This window comes from Alligator sinensis, unplaced genomic scaffold (assembly GCF_000455745.1).
Source record: "Alligator sinensis unplaced genomic scaffold, ASM45574v1 scaffold1142_1, whole genome shotgun sequence".
In the NCBI taxonomy this organism is placed as follows: Eukaryota; Metazoa; Chordata; order Crocodylia; family Alligatoridae; genus Alligator; species Alligator sinensis.
Window position 1 is genome coordinate 204,223 of NW_005842617.1, and position 16,113 is coordinate 220,335.

The window sequence follows — 16,113 nt, forward strand, 5'->3', positions numbered from 1 at the left end:
GGGAAAGCCATAAGACAAACAGCTGTTTGGGGAGTGTTCACACTAACCTTCACAAATGATTTTTGTTGTTTAGATATATATCCTGCTCTATCCAGGAAGGCTCAGAGTGGTTTGCAATAACAGATAAACGAGCTACAAGATAAGAAAGTAAAGGCTAGACTCCTGTTCTCTACAGGGTGTAACTGGGCAGTCTGTTGGCTAGAGCTGACAGTCTACCACTTCTTTATGCAAAAAAATTCTGTTTCAACTGTGCAGGAAAAATGAAAGTGGTACAACTCCCCTGGTGTAAATACAGTCATAACAATATAACATATTATTTTCTACTGGGTAGCTATTAGGGCTGTGTGAAGCTTCAGTACCTGATTTGATTTGGTGGCCAAATCTCCAAATCTGAGTCGAATCAGAGGACCCTTTTAATTTGTCTGAATTGAATCGGAACCCTCCAAATCAATTCAGAAAGATTTGGCAATTCAGACATAGACACAGCTTTAAATGTTTTTTCTACATACCTCTAGGAAGCAGGTGGCTGTGAATGCTGTGATGCTGGGGCGCATGGCGTGTCCCACAGGAGCATGTGGGGCTCCCCAGCGTGTTTGGCAGCAGACCCGGAAGTGGACCAGCAACGCTTCCAGGCCACTTCCGGGTCCATTGGGGATCGCGTGTTGGGCCCCTCCATGACCCCTGGCTCAGTGCCTGGTACCTCCTGGGTCCGGGGGGGGCGGGGGGGCACCTGGGGTCAAAGAGGCATTGCAAAATGAATAGTAAAACATAAAACATAAAGAAAAGGATATTTAGGGAAAAGTGTTGGAGATCTTTTCCTTAAAAGGTTAACACTTATTTTTGAATGAGCGTGAATGAGGCACATACTTTCAGAAACCAGTGACAAAATGGCTGCCAATGCTGTATGTCTGTGGCAAAATGGGAAACTCCTGATGTGGTCCAGTAAATGGCTGTTGCTCATGTCACAACCCAAGGGTGTGATTTTGTTTTGTGTCTGCTTTGGCACCACTGAATTATGTTCCCGCTAAATTGCAGCTTCTTTGCACGGTGGAGTTTTCTGCTGCAGAGGAAAACCCCGGTGCAAAAAGGATTCCTGCCAATTTGTAGCTTTCTTTGCAGTGTGCATTTCTTCTTTGCAGCACAGAAATGCTTGTTGCAAAGAGTTCCCGCCATTTGTATTCTAATTGAGTCCCATTATTGGCTTGCGTGAAATTATTCACACGTGGCGGCTAGCGATTGGCTTGCTAGCCGTATAAAAGGCTTGAGTGGTTTCCGCCCAAATTGGCGGACTCCACGAACACCAGGAGGAGGAGACTTCACGCTGTGTGAAGATCTCTAAGCGCTGCGGAGCCTATCGAATCCAGTGCATTTCAAGCAGGCAACAGAGGTCTGATCAGCCTCTAGCCTCTCCCCGTCACCGAGCGCAAACCTCGACGTATCCCTCTCCCTGCGCGCAAAAGGATCCACGGAGCCTCGACAACTCCGTGGGAGTGATCCGAATGTTGTCTGAGTCCTCAAACGAGGATTTAAGCGGAGCTGTGCCTGGGAAACTGTCCAGCCTACACCGCGACCATCTTCGGTGTAAGTAAACAATCTTGAATCAACCATTAAGCGTCCGTCGCCTGTTCTCTCCGACCCAGCGTGCCCGGGCTGCTGGCCACAGCCCGCGCGGCGCGAAAAAGGGCCCAGACCGCTCCCTGCCGCCCGCACATGGCGACGAGGATGGGATCGGGAGAGGGCCCGCACAGCTCACAGATTGGCTTAATTTTAAAATTGCTGGTTAGTTCCTGAAACACCTTTTGTGCATTTATTTTTCCTGTGGTCTGAAGCCGCTTGTTTATAGTTTTGGCATTTTACCTAATTGGGCAAGTGAAATTTTCATAGAGAAACCAAAAACTTACATGAGGAGGGGTTGGGGCGGGGAACACAAACTTGTGACTTCTGACTGTGCCAAAGGACTGCACAGGAAGCTGTACAGTGATTCTGTGTGTTAAGCACCCTCTGTTAAAATTAATTCTCAAGTTTTTCTTACATTTTAATGAAGAAAAACATTACACATTATTCTCAGTAATACCAGTAAAACAAGATTATTCATATTTCTGAATAAAATGTTACAAAATTTCTTTCCTCAGTTACTAAAGTCAAAGAACCCTGGCTCTTTTGCTTCGTTAACTTGTTGCAGTTGATGTTTGTTTCATTACTACTGAAAGCTTTTATAGAAAATGCATGTCTTGCTTTCTTTCAGGTGTTAGTAAAATCATTAACTGAATCAGGATCAACACAAAACCTGTGGCTCTTCAATTCTTGTTATAAATAAACCAGAGTTCATCTAAAAACTATGACATTTAAGTCTCTCTTTCTGGTCAGTTAATGGATAGGGTTATAGCCAGCTTCTGTTTTTTAAATGCATTTTATTTCGCCTATAGTCAAAGGTGTATGAAAGGATCAGTCATACGGTAATAAAATCTAAAACCACTACATACTTCACAAAGGATTTTGTCCTTCTGATAAAATATTCTAGAGCTTCCATTTAGAGTTCTGTGGCTGTATGGAGCATAATTCACAACTGTTCATGAGTCCCATTGTATTTGTCAGTAATGAAGTAAAGCTTTTAAAAAATTTTAAAGCAGGCCAGATGATGGTGAAATTGTTTCTGGAAAGAAAACTGCTCCAATTAAATTGTTTTGAGTTTTATTAGCAGGATCAGATTCTCGGTAATTGAAAAGGGAACCTGCTGACTGACTATTGAAATGATCTTGCTTTTATGTGGTATCTTTCTTTTAAACTGGATTCCAATATACATTACAACCATTTGTCCTAAACCTTCCCGTTTGGCTCATGTGAGTAATGATGCTACAAAAGCTGGTCTATAGAAGTCAGCCTTTACTAGAAACTAGTAAGAGCTCCAGAAATGTCAGTAACTTTGTTTCTCTGCACTAGTTCCATGCTGTTATAGACAGCTACTGAAAAATAAGTTTGCCCTCCCACTCGTGTTTTACCTGGTCCACACCTGGAATATGATAGTGAGGGTGCTGCAGTGGAACTTACTTCTCTGTTCTCTTCCTTTTCTTTCCCCCCTTTTCCCCCCATCAAGCTCACGCTACTATGCATGAGATCTGAGAGATTTCGAGAGCAGCAGTGAAGGATGCTCCTGGAGCATCTTTACTGATGTATTTCTGGGTTTGTTGCATGCAAACCAGGAGTGGGTGGATGAAACTTTTATTTATTTATTTATTTATTTATTTATTGGTGTGAGCCTTGACAGCAGCATGGATCCAGTGCAGAGCAACCCATAGATATATGTAACAATTATATGGGCATAAATGTATGTTGTGAAAGGTATTCCAATATAAAGGTTATGTTTGTCTGCTCTTATACTGGTATAAGTATAAGAAGCTAAGCTGCTTCAAATTTTAAGTCTGTGTGGGCAGGGGCAGACAATCAGGTGATTGTCAAAACCCTGCTGCCAGCAGCTTTGACTGGGCTGCTGGGTATGGGAAATCAGAGGCTCCTGATGCTGGGGGATGGGGAGGGAGGGAGGAACCAAAGGGCTTACCCCTCTGGGGACTTTAAACTGTGCCAGGAGCCTCTGCTTCCCCCATGCCTGGCAGCTTGGTCAGAACTGCCTGGTTTGGGGTTTAAAGTCCTGGCCATAAGTTTAAATTTAAGGTGCCATACAAATCTGACATAAACATTTTGTATGTTATAGGTGGAACATTTTAATAGCTCATTTGCCATTTTATGGAACCTTAAATTGGGTGCCTATGTAGCAACCGTGTCATTTATGTCATGCTTAACGTGTGAATTGTGACATCAGTGTACCTTGAAGAGGGGGCTAAAGTTGCATCTGTCCAGATTCCTAGTTTGCTGTTATGCCCTAGTCACATCTGCAGGGAATTGTGGCTACTATTTAACAGGACTGTAAGGTGCATACAGAAGTGGTTGTATCATCATGCTCACCAATTAGTCATCAGATATTAAATGAGTAGTTGTAATGTCTTCGTTAATGATTTGGATTATGGGACTGAGTGCAGGGATTGTTACCAAAAAAAGGCCAACAGCATACTTGTCGCAGGACACTAAAGTGTGCCTGCTCCTTCAAGGGCAGAAACTGCCTAGAGAGAGGGCCCTATGAGCCAGACAGAACCCCCACACGTGCAGGTTGCTGTGGCAGCAGGCTACTGAGGGAGTTTAGCCTGCACCTGCACCCAGTCACCTGACCGGAAGAAGGCAGGGCCCTGGGCACAGATAAGTCTCAAGGCTGGGACTGGAGGCTGTTAGTTCCCCGACAGCTGCCAGGGGAAGGACCTCCTGCAGAGAAGAACGTCCCAGAGATGCTGTAGCCTTCTGATATACCGCTTACAGGACTAATGGGGCTCCTGGAGCTCCTTCAGGTACCCTGGGCTGTGAGGCAGTTAATGCTCGGAGAAGTTTGCCTCTTTTAAAAAGACAGCGCACTCTGCACTGTCTATATTATGTTATAGCCCAGGCGCTCATATTTTGATTGTTGTTTGTACTCGGGGGGGACTGGGATGAGGCTACTGGGGAGGAGGAGGCCTCATTGGGGCACACTACAGTGTGGAGACCCCAGCACCAGGGAGTACGGAGACCCCAGCAGTGGGGGGCATAGTTACTGAGGCTCAGGGTCCAGTGACAACAAGATGTCAAACTAGACCAAGGCCTCATCTCGAGAGACAACGTCTAAATACTATCCACGAGGCATTGGGCATGGAGAAGGGGCTGTTTCGGAGCCACGCATGTAGCCCATAAGGCTTGGGGTGTCCCATATGTCACCTATCAAGAGCAGGGCCCATCAAGGGGTCCAATAACCTGCAGGGTTTGGCGGGGGCGGGGGGACCATCAGGACCGTGACTGAGCTGTGACGCGGGTGGCCTCCCTATTTATTACTTTTACCAGCAAGATATGGCAGGCAAGATTAGAAGTTGCCAGTAGGGTGGAGTTGGCTCAGTCACGGAGCCCTACGGACTGTCCTGTCCCTGAGGACCCCGCATCATGACAATACTGGGTTGTATTAACAGAAGCATCACTTGCAAATCAAGGGAAGTGATTCTTCTGCTCTATACAGTACTGATAAGGCATCACTTGGAGTATTACATCCAGTTTTGGGCCCCACACTTTAAGAAGGATGGGGACAGATTGGAAGAGGTCCAACACAGAGCACAAAAATGATGAGGGGCCTGGGAAGCAAGACTTAGGAGGAAAAATTGAAAGAACTAGGGTTATTTAGTCTGATGAGTAAGAGAAGACTAAGGGGGTTTTGATAGCAGTCTTGAAATACTCAAAGGGTAATTTTTAGAGAGGATGGGGAGGGGCTTTGTTCTGTGGCTATAGGGGACAGAACTAGGAACAAAGGCCTCAAGCTTCAGTAGAGGAAATTTAGGTTGGAGATTAGGAAGAACTTTCTGACCTATGAAGGCAGTCAAGCACTGGAAGAGTCTACCTAGAGAAGTTGTGGAATCTCCCCTCCTTGAAAATTTTCAAGAGCAGACTGGGCAGACACTTGGTTGGGGTGGTTTAGTCCAGGATGATACTATCTTGAGCAGTGGGTCTGGATTAGATGATCATGGGCGTGTCTACATGAGATGCTAAAGTACAGTATCTCATTGCTACTACATAGTAGCTTCTGAAGAAAACCATGTGGGGATGCTACTGTGCAGTAACGCTTGTTACTGTGCCGTCATTTAATACTTGGTTATACAAGTACTAAATCACTGCGCAGTAACAACTGTGCAGTTTACCGCTTGTGTAGACATGACTCTTGCAGGGTCCTTTCCAACCCCCTTGTCCTATGATTCTATTATTAAATGCTGTCATCTTATCTAGAATACAATAGAATGGCTTTAAATGCATTTTGTTATAAAAATTGTAACCTGTTATATGTACGGGCTTTTCTTTTAATGTTGTGCCTTCAGAGTATTCAGTTATTCTTAGAAGTAAAGCCAGATGAGTCAAGAGAGGACTTTTGATTTTATGCAGTCCAACCTGCAGTTAGCAGATTGTATCATTTTATCAGATACTGGCAGATTAAGATATGCTGGCATTCAGAAAACATTGACTTGTGAAAAATAGTTTGTATCTTGTGTGCCTCTCTTGTTGGATAAATATAATAAATGTTGATGTTACCTATTTGATTGGAACCATTGCTAGAAAAGGACCTATAAACATATAAACTTATGTACATTCCTGTCTGTTGCAAGACTGCAATCAAAAGGAAAATGTCTGATTCTTTCAATATTGATTATTAATTTTTAGTTGTGTCTCGGCCGGCCAGAGCCGACTCGAGGTGATTTAGAAATTGCTCGTTCGTCAGGGCGGGCTGGTGAATGGAGAGGCAGACAAGGTTTAATGGTTGCAAAAACGTTTACTTACGCCGCCTGTAGTTGCGACGCAGATGGTCCGGTCGTCTGAACAACTATGTGAGTTGTTCCAGCTGGCGAGGCCCAAGCCAGTTAATCCGTCCACAAATTAAGCTGGCGGGAAAAGGGTACGTCTGGGATTGCGCTCGGCGACGGGAAGAAAGATCGATAGGTGATCAGTCTATCGATCAGCTAGCCGCAAGTCAGATCTCTTTAGAGGCACTCTGCAGCGTGCTCAAAGTTCTTCAACTTGGGCGGAAGTCGCGCGAACTTTTAAACGGCTAGCAAGCCAATTACTAGCCGCCACGTGTGAATAATTTAGCACTGGCCAATAGCGGGACACAAATTTGCATTCGAATAGCGGGAACTCTTTGCACCGTGCATTTCTGTGCTGCAAAGAAGAAATGCACCCTGCAAATTGGCGGGAACTCTCTTGCACCGAGGTTCTTCTGCTACAACAGAAAACCTTCGCTGTGCAAGAGGCTCTCCTGTTGCAAGAAAATTCCGTTGTGCCGAGGCACCAAAATCACTGGGTTGTGACAAATTAAAGTAAAATAATGTGCCCAATTGTTCAAGTAGTTTATTGTATACTTAGTCACAGTTTCTTATATCTGAACCCCACTTAAACATTTTCTTTAGTAATCAGATTACTTCTGTTTAATCATGAAGAAACCAACTACCAATTAAATAATATTTTGTACTTAATATGATTTACTACTCATTACTTCCAATATGTAGCAAAATGTATAATTACATATAATATTTCTATGAAATCTTATTGAGGGTTTAACAAGCTTACCAATGGGTGTCTCAAGCCTTTCCCACTTTTTTCCTTTTGCTCAAAGAATTAAAAATCGCAAATTTGGAGATTAGAAAAGCAGCATAAAGCACAATAGAGCTAGGAGTGTTTTTTACCCTTGGAAATCAGGAGACCTAATGTAATAAGATGGACAATAATTGGGATTCCCCTAAAGATGATAGCCTTATATTTTTTTCCCCAGTACTTCTGTTGAAAGTGGTACATATCTTATTTAGAATTAAAAAAATAGAACTCTGTAACTAATGGCTTGTGGCTGACAATGTAGAAAATAAGCTTCTGGTGAAACAGGATTGTTTTGTTCATAACCCCACTTGTGCAGTTTTACCAGTGTTACTATTGACGAGTTAACCATTGACTTTGCAAATCTTAGCTTTATGAAAGGGTCATACTTATCTCATGTTGATGGGATTATTTTGGCCCACAGTGTCCTTTGGGGCTGCATTCATACTGAGATCAGGGCTTCCCAAGCTGTGGTATATGCAAGGCATCTCTTGGGGGGTATATGGGACACCTTGTGTAATGGCAGATTTTGTTTTTATTATAACTGGCATTTAAAGGGTTAAAATATAAAATGTATGTTGGTAGGAGTATGCGGGCAGCTGATAAATCCACCTGAAAGAGGGTATACAATAAGAAAAAGTTTCGGAACCTCTGTTGTACGAGATCTCATGCTGTGTCACTTGAGGGCATAAAAGGTGGAGCTGCCGAATTATTCCTTAGTTTTTATTGTTCTTGACAGAGAGACAGAGCACCTTCAGCGCTTGTGTGCTGTTTGTCATGTGATTTTTTCCCCCCCCCCCTTTTTCCTGTTTCTTGTCATGTACTTTTTTCATGGCTATTTAGAAAACAAAATAAAAAAAATACTTTTTTCTAGGTTTTGAGACCACCGCTAGACAAATCTGAGTAGTGGGATTTAGTTTTTATGGCCGAATCAAACTCTGGATCCAGAATTTGCTTCCCTTGCTAGAATGCTCATTGATGTGCTCTCTAGCTGTCTTTTGCTTAGGAAATAAAAGAACCTATCAAACTTGAGGTGGTTTCTTATGGTAATGATCCTATGAGTTGTGGCTCACCTCTGAGCTCTCACATTCGTTCTTTGCCCAAGAGGCTGAAATGGGTACCAGAGCAGTGAAAGCCTCGTCCACCTAGTCCCAGAGTACTTGTGAGCTTGCCTCCTCCTGCCCAATTCCTAGCATCTCTTCACACTGCTTAGCCAAAAGACAGTTGACTGCCCGGTATGCAAGCAGTAAAATCCTTTTACTTCTTATCTTTGTGTCATAGGTTTTTCTCCTGTTTAAGTGCTGAGCCAGTTGGACCTAATGGAAGAAGGATGCGTCATTGTTTTCCCGTTTAACAACCATGTTTTGTTTACCTCTCTGTAACACAATACAATTTAAAGCAGGGCTGTCCAACTTCTGAGTGGCTGAAGGTTGCAGGCCCCCTAGCCTCACACTGCATGGGCCATGCACAATCTGAGCACATATATTGCACACTGCACCCATCCCTCCCTCCCACCACTCCCCATTGCCCTACCATGTGGGCCCTGACGTGCTGAGCGAGTCACCCCAAGGCCAAGATCTTCCCCCTCATGGTTGCACCATCCTCTCCCTCCTGCTTCATGGATGCACTTCAGTGCACTGTGCAGGCCTTCTCCTACTGTATGGAGGTCAAGTCCTGGGAATCCCTGGGTTACTCCAAGCTTCTTCAGCTGTGGGCTCCCTCAGCCTTGGGGACAGGGTGGACAGTGGAAGCTGGAGGAGGGAAGGGAAGCCCAGGGACTCCGCAGAAGCTTCAGAGAGCAAAGTGGGGAGTAGCACCCAGACACTGACCCTGGGGGAGGGACACATTAATCCCTCAGGGGCTTCCAGTTGGACACATCTGACTTAAAGCATTAAGATGAGAATATTTCATGTTTTTCTGTAAATCAGTTATTTGGTGGAAATATTAATTTATGTAGGATACAAGAGTCTCGTGGGCATGTCATTTCAAATTTAAGACAACTGAATATAAAATAAAAGCTTTTGTGGATTTCCTCTTTTGCTCTCTCTAACAGTGTAAGCATGTGCTTTCTTCCTAATTGCGAAAGCTATTTGCAAGCAAGTAAAAAAGTACAATAAAGAAACATGTTACAAAATCTCTTTTCTCTTGTTTCTAGGTATTTGGAAATGCTCCTCCAAGTACAATGACAGAAAAATTCTCTGACCTTCTGCAGTTTACTACACAGGTGTCACGATTGATGGTGACAGAGATTCGACGGAGAGCATCAAATAAGTCCACAGGTAGTGAATGGGATGACAGTGATGGGTCCTTGTGAATTGCATTACGCGTTTTAGAACAACTGGTAATGTGCTAGTCAGTCCTTGTCCGGTCAGAGCTGGGCAAACACTTAAAATGGAAGGAAGGTGCAGTTTGTGATGGTCTTTTGGAGTAAGAAAAGACATGGACTGAACTGTGTAAGCATATCTGAGGTTACTCTTTAAAAGCGTTTTTGAAGCAATTTAACCATTGTAACCAACTGTTACCATGAGCTACTTGCAAGTTCCATATTAAGCTTTCTTCTGTTTATTGAATAAAAGCCTCTGCAAGGAAATGTCTTGTATAATGTCGTGGTTTTGAGCATTTTTTTTGCTGCTTTCAAGGAATCACTTAGCAGAGGACTCTTTGTTGGGAAACCTGTAATTCATCCTCCTTATAGTCTGACTTTAGGTAGCATCATTTGTCTTCTGAAGCTAGTTGCATCTCCCCTTGTTTGGAGAGAGAGGCAGTAGCAAATAGCATTAAGTTCTTCTCCCTTAAATGCTTTAAAAATCAAGTTTCTTTGGGTATGGGAATGGACAATGCTCCATTTTATCTGCAGATTTGTTAAGTACCCACTGTTGTCTTTTTTCCTACATGTGAAGTGGTCTGCTTGCTTAATTTGACCTGCTCCAGTTTTTCAGTCTTGTTAGAGTGAGTTATTGCAATACAGTGCATATTGATAAAATAACGTTAAAAACAGTCCTTTTTTGCAATTGGGCACATGTGAACCATGAACGCCCAACATGATTTGAAGGCTCCATGTTGCCTTTTGTGGGCTTTCAGTGCTGCATCTTGATAATTGGTAGCATATACATTTTTCTGTCCTATACCTCTAAGTCCTGGTGGTCAGATGGCTTTCACAGGGCTCCTTCTGAACATAGCCATTTTGGGGTGATTTTAAACAGTGTATCTTAAGCCAGTAACTCTGGCACAAGATATTGCTTTCATCTGCAGCTCTCTCAAGAGGCCAGAAAGTTGTTTTTGTTGAAAAACATTGCACAGTGACTTGCTGTGTACAACAACCTAAGACTTGAATAGTCTTAGTAAATTGAGATTTATTATGAGAGATGCAATAGTGGCCTTTATATTTGGAATTCCTACGAGTTCTCATAAATCTTTTTCTAATTTTTTTGTAAGAGTTGTGATAACTTCATGGTTTGCAACATGAATGTAAAACTTGGCAGGTGCTTGAGATATATATTTTGTTCCTCCTAAATGGCCAAGTTAAGCTGTCAAAAAATCACCACTTGCAGTCTGTATTATACTTTAGAGAACTTGCTGGATGCATGCTGTTAAAATATGTTCACATTCTATATGTAATTGTGGTGGTTGGGCTTAGAATGCCCTTGTCCACCTATATTGTTGTCCTGCGAACTGTCAGTGTACCCCAACTTTCTCTCCTGCCACGTCTTTGATGTTATTATTATAGATTTTAATTTTGGATGTTATTAATTTTGGAGGGTTACTCTTTGTTAATTCGTTCTTATTATACCCTTTTTAGTGGGTTCACGAGCAATATGCATAAATTATCTGGTTCGCTTATCCGGATATTTGCCCAAACTCAAAGTTATACATACAGTCACAGTCTGATTTTTGCAGCTCATTAACTTGTCTTTATTTTTGTCTTTTATCACTTCATACAATTTTCCTTTACATTCAGACAGAAGCTGTTTCTTAGATCCTTTTTTAACCTTACTTATAATATTAACTTTGTAATTCTACTTATACAATGACCTTATCCTCTGTTAACCTGAATTAACTGAATTTAGTATTCATAAACTGACTCTCTCTTAGAATCTTTCCATCCTTTTATTTTGTTCAATTCCTTTTTTTTTTCTTGAGCATGATCTTATCCCTTCAAACCACTCTATATGCAGTCCTTTTATTTTAATAACATCTGAATCTCCCGTTTGCCTTCTCTATAGCTTATGTCCTTAAATCCTCTTAAAGGACAATCCAACACAGTCTCTAATTTAGGAAGAAAGGATCAACTCGAATCTCTTCTTTTCTTTATTTTTCTTATTATGCCGGCTGCAGACGACGCGTCCCTCAGGGTTTGTCTCACCGGAGATCAGCCCCTTGCTCTATCTGCTTTGTTCTCTCCCGGCATTACGGGGCACAATGAGTGATGTTATTGATCCCCTGGGGATCCTCTCTCTCTGCTCTTTTCCTCTCCTGTCTCTTCCTTCTCTGCCTTTGAACCTTGCGTCTTGCTGCCCCACTCCGCTCTCGGAGCTTCTATCCTAATATGGTAACGGCTCCGGAAGTGGCACTCTCTGGTTTTTCCCATTGCGTCTGCACTCGCTCTTTCACAGTAATAAACATTATTTCAGTTTTAGAGCTGTCTCGCAGATCAAGGCGGCCCTAAAGATGCTCTATAACATCTTTTCATATCATATTTAAGCAAGCACAAGGAACCGTAGGTACAAGATGAACAATAGGCAGTAATGTCTCTTCCAGTTATGTTCTTTTCTCTGAAGTTCTCTCAAACTTTTTTGCTGTATGTCTGGGAAGTTTTAAACATGAAAGATCTTCTCTTCTTCATGAAAGAGCTTCTCTTCTTTTCCTAAAATGTCTCTTATACTGCTGTTCATCTCTATTGCCCCTTTCTGTGGCCTCAAACAGGCATTCATTCCTAGCAGTAGAAATACTTGAAAAATCGTCCCATGAAAGGGAGCAATATATAGGCATTTATCCTGCAGCTGTCTCCTCTTCCTGCACCTTCCCCAGGCTGGGAAGTGGTCTGGGAAAGGCATGGGAAAGAGTGGCTGGCCCCCCCTCCCCGGTCCAATGGGGCGGCTCTTCCCAGTCCCAGTGGACCGGAGTAGCAGGGCAAAGTTGCCTGGCTGCTTCTCAGACCCGGGAGCCTCCCCCAGAGTCTGGGGAGCCAATTCCTTCACAGTGGGGCAAAGCAGTAGGGTGCAGGCACCAATTTTCAACATACTATGTGGTGTGAGGCTTTTCCTGGCATGACATGTTCAAAACTGGCACCCACAGTCCCCTAGAGACTGCCTGGTCTGGGAAAGAGGAAGGGAGCAGGAGCTGCTTTTTTGCTTGCCTTCCAGGTGGCCCACAAGCGGAAGGGAGCAGCAGGGCAAAGCCTCCAGCACGTTGTCCAAACTGGACAGTCTTTGGTTTGGGAAGAGGCAGATATCAGTGGCTGCTACCCACTCCCTTCCTGGACCCGACTGGGAGGGGAGCAACCAAGTGTTGACACCTAGAAGATCTTTCTTCTGGAGGCAGCACATTTTCCTCCAAGAAAAACTAAATGAACACTTGTACACAGGAACTCTGGTATGGTTGATGAGTCATGAAATGGGAATAGGAGGCTGTCCTGCTTATCATGGCACTAGGAGAGAAGGGGAGAGAAGAATTAATATGAGAAGGGTATTGGGGAGAGTCAAATCTAAGGTGGGTATGTAAGACAAATTTTAACTAATAAAATAGCTTCCTAAAAATACCTTAAAAGACGTTGTGCAGGTTTTATGAAATCAAGTCCTCAAAAGATTTAAAAAACAAAAACCAGAATTATTGCATGTGCAGCTTTCATTTATGCTCTCTTGGGCATGTAGTTTGGTTACAGTAGGATTAGTTGCATGATCAATCCTATTAGAATTAGTCACATGATCAGTTGCTTACAGGAATGGTATTCCAGGTTTACTGCTAACTGAGGTAATCTGCATAAGGTCTGAAATTCTTGGTCCTTCAGTGAAAGTTGTTCATAGTGGGAGGTGGGGTTTGTTTGTTTATTTTGGTCAAAATATATTTGTAGAGGGATACAAAACGAATTGCGTCTTGTGGCCTTGGGTATGCTTTTTGGGGGGAAAAACTATGTTGTGAAAAATGCAAATTTAATGGCATTGAAACTTACAATATTGCTTCAGCTCCTAAATTGTCAGCTTTTAAAATAAAACACATTTCTGAAAGTCAGCATTTCATTTTGACACTTTCAAAATGATTTTTTTTTTTTTGTTCAAAGCAGCTTTTCTTTTTTCTAGTTCCACTTTTTGTATAGTTTCACTGTACATAGAGACACATACAGTTCCACTGTACATAGAGACAGACACAGATTCTTCATCTAAGCTGACAAATCAGTTACTTTGTATGGTAGAACCCAGATTGTTTGTAGGATTTAGTTTCTGTAACCCTTGCAAAGATGAAGGCTTGTGAATCAGATGTGGCTTTTATTAGCCATAGCAAACAGCTGCTTGAGACTGGTGGTGAGCTCCAGTTTATTGCTGTAGGTTTTATGTCTAAAGTAGTGATTCTTAATCATGGTATTGTGGTACATAATTCACAGTATAAATCCAAAGATTTCAAATAGGAGCCCATAGCATTACAAACATTCTGACATGCTGCAATCTTTCTTGGGTCTTTGCAGCAGAAAAGTTGATCTTGTATTTTTCTGTGGTAAAACAATAAAATAATGGAAACTAAGCTGACATTTTCCAAGGGGTGCCTGAAGTCTAGTGAGGGATGCCTTGAAGTCTATCAGCAGGTGCCTTGAGTCTAAAAAGGTTGAGAACCACTGTTCTAATGATTAGTATGTGAAAAAAATCTAATGGCTTAAAATATGAGGTCATGGTTTTAGAGTACAATTCTGTATTCACTTGTTTTTGTTTAATTGAAAACACTTTCTGCCTGGCATTGTAGAATCAAGTACCTATCATTATTTTTGTAAAAGCTGAAAACAGTCCAGAGGTTCTGTATATAGAACATGCAACTTCCATGGGTCTCTGGGTCATTTACCTGTCCCCTGGTTTTTAGCTTATGTTTTAAGTATTTAATAGTATTAATTTTAATTTTTCATAGGTAGTATCACATACTGTTATGTAGCAGCAAACTAACAGTCTAGTGAAAATCTACCAACTAAATTTTGCAAACAAGTAGGCAAACAAAATGCATCATAGATAATAGTTCATGTACAGTTTATAATTTGTAAAACAAATGACTATTTATCTGATCCAAAATGACCCTTTTTCCATGTATGGAATCTAATTTTTCGGGGGTTGTCTTGAATTCATTCCCACAGTGCTTCAGTGGCAGGGGGGTAGGTGAATAGGGGTGTAGATGGTGGGGGAGTGGTAGGGGGGCAGTGCACTGCTGCCTGCCCCCCCCCCCCCCCCCCCCTCCCACTGCCACATGGCAGCTCTGCTCACCCCCAGAGCTGCCACCATTGCTGCTGGTCCAGGCTGAGGCTGTATGCTCTGTTCCCCAGGCTGGAGCAGGGCCGGTGCTGAAGCAAGGGTAAGCAGGAGGGGATGAAGGTGGAGGGGAGCTGGGGGAAGTCAAGAGGATGTAAATGGTGGGGGGAGATGCAGGGAAGAGGCAGTGGGCCCAGTCTGCAAGAGAGCAGAGACAGCAGAGGGGCAGACAGCAGCTGTGGCTTAGGTTCCAACCCGGGGGCCAGAACCACAGCAGCTGCCTGTCCTCCCCCTGTCCCCAACATATTTGAATCCAAGATGAGGGGTTTTTCCCCTCATGTTAAAGAGGGAACAAAATCTCAGCTTGGAGAGAGAGTGTGTGTGTGTGTGTGTGTGTGTGTGTGTGTGTGTGTGTATTCTTAGTAATGGAAGACCTCAAAATGCCAGCCTGTATTATGAATGAGTGCATCTGGATTATAAAATGTGTAAATTAATAAAGTGTGTTTTATGATACTCTGCTGTATTTCTTGCTTTTTTATGAGGATGAATTTTCATCAGCTATCCTAATCATGATGTTAAACCATCTTTTTAGTGTCTCATTTCAAAATAACTACCATATACAAGGTCTTTATTTCACTAAATACGTTTTGCCTTAAAATATATTATATAGCCTTTATTTACCTAAGGATTATAATTTAGTGATTATAAGTGTAAAACAATTATTAGAATGATGCAGCTATTTATGGTTACTGTTACTATTGCTATTTAAATGTTTATCCTGTAAAGAAATTAAGTATTTTAGTATATTAATCATCCTTTGCTAACACTTTCTCTTCATTTTCTGACTTGGAAAAATAGCATGGAGAATTAGTGTGTAAATGAAGTTTAGATGGGGGTGTCACAACCCAAAGTTGTGGGTTTTTTTGTTTGAGTGTGCTTCGGCATCGCTAAATCATGTTCCCGCCAAATTGCAGCTCTTTTGCACGGTGGAGTGTTCTGCTGCAACAGAGAACCCGCGTGCAGGAGCTTTTCCCACCAGTTCTGTAGCTTTCTTTGCATAGTGCATTTCTTTTGCATTATAGCAATGCGCGATGCAAGGAGTCACTGCCATTTGTATTGGGATTCGCGCCACATTATTGGCCAGTCTTAATGTAGGCACATGTGGCGGCTAGCTATTGGCTTGCTAGCCGTACAAAAGGCTTGGGTGGTTTCCGCCCAAATTGGAGAGAGAGAAAGCACATGGAGTTCGGGAAAGGAGCGTGAGGATCTCTAAGCGCTGCTGATCCATACGAACCCAGCCTTTTCCTTAAGAGGGCAACAGAGGTTTAATTTGTCGAACCCACGGAGCTTCAACAACTCCGCGGGACTTATTTACCGTCCCCTCGGAGCCTTAATGACTCCGAGGCAACTAACCTCTAACCTCTCCCCGTCGCCGATCGCAACCCAGACGTATCCCTATCCTAAGGACCCAATT

The 16,113-nt window shown here is 42.7% G+C and overlaps 1 protein-coding gene across 13 annotated transcripts in view; it reads left to right on the forward strand.

The window, feature by feature from the left end:
• WDFY3 (WD repeat and FYVE domain containing 3) overlaps positions 1 to 16,113 on the forward strand; it is a 379,376-nt gene that overhangs the window by 117,966 nt on the left and 245,297 nt on the right. For all 13 annotated transcript variants that reach the window (XR_003096142.1, XM_025215013.1, XM_025215023.1 and 10 more), the window contains one exon: positions 9,353 to 9,476. Coding sequence is in view for 12 of the 13 variants with exons in the window: in XM_025215013.1 (XP_025070798.1) it covers positions 9,353 to 9,476 (124 nt within the window). In the remaining variant the exon portion in view is untranslated. The remainder of the gene's footprint in view (positions 1 to 9,352; positions 9,477 to 16,113) is intronic.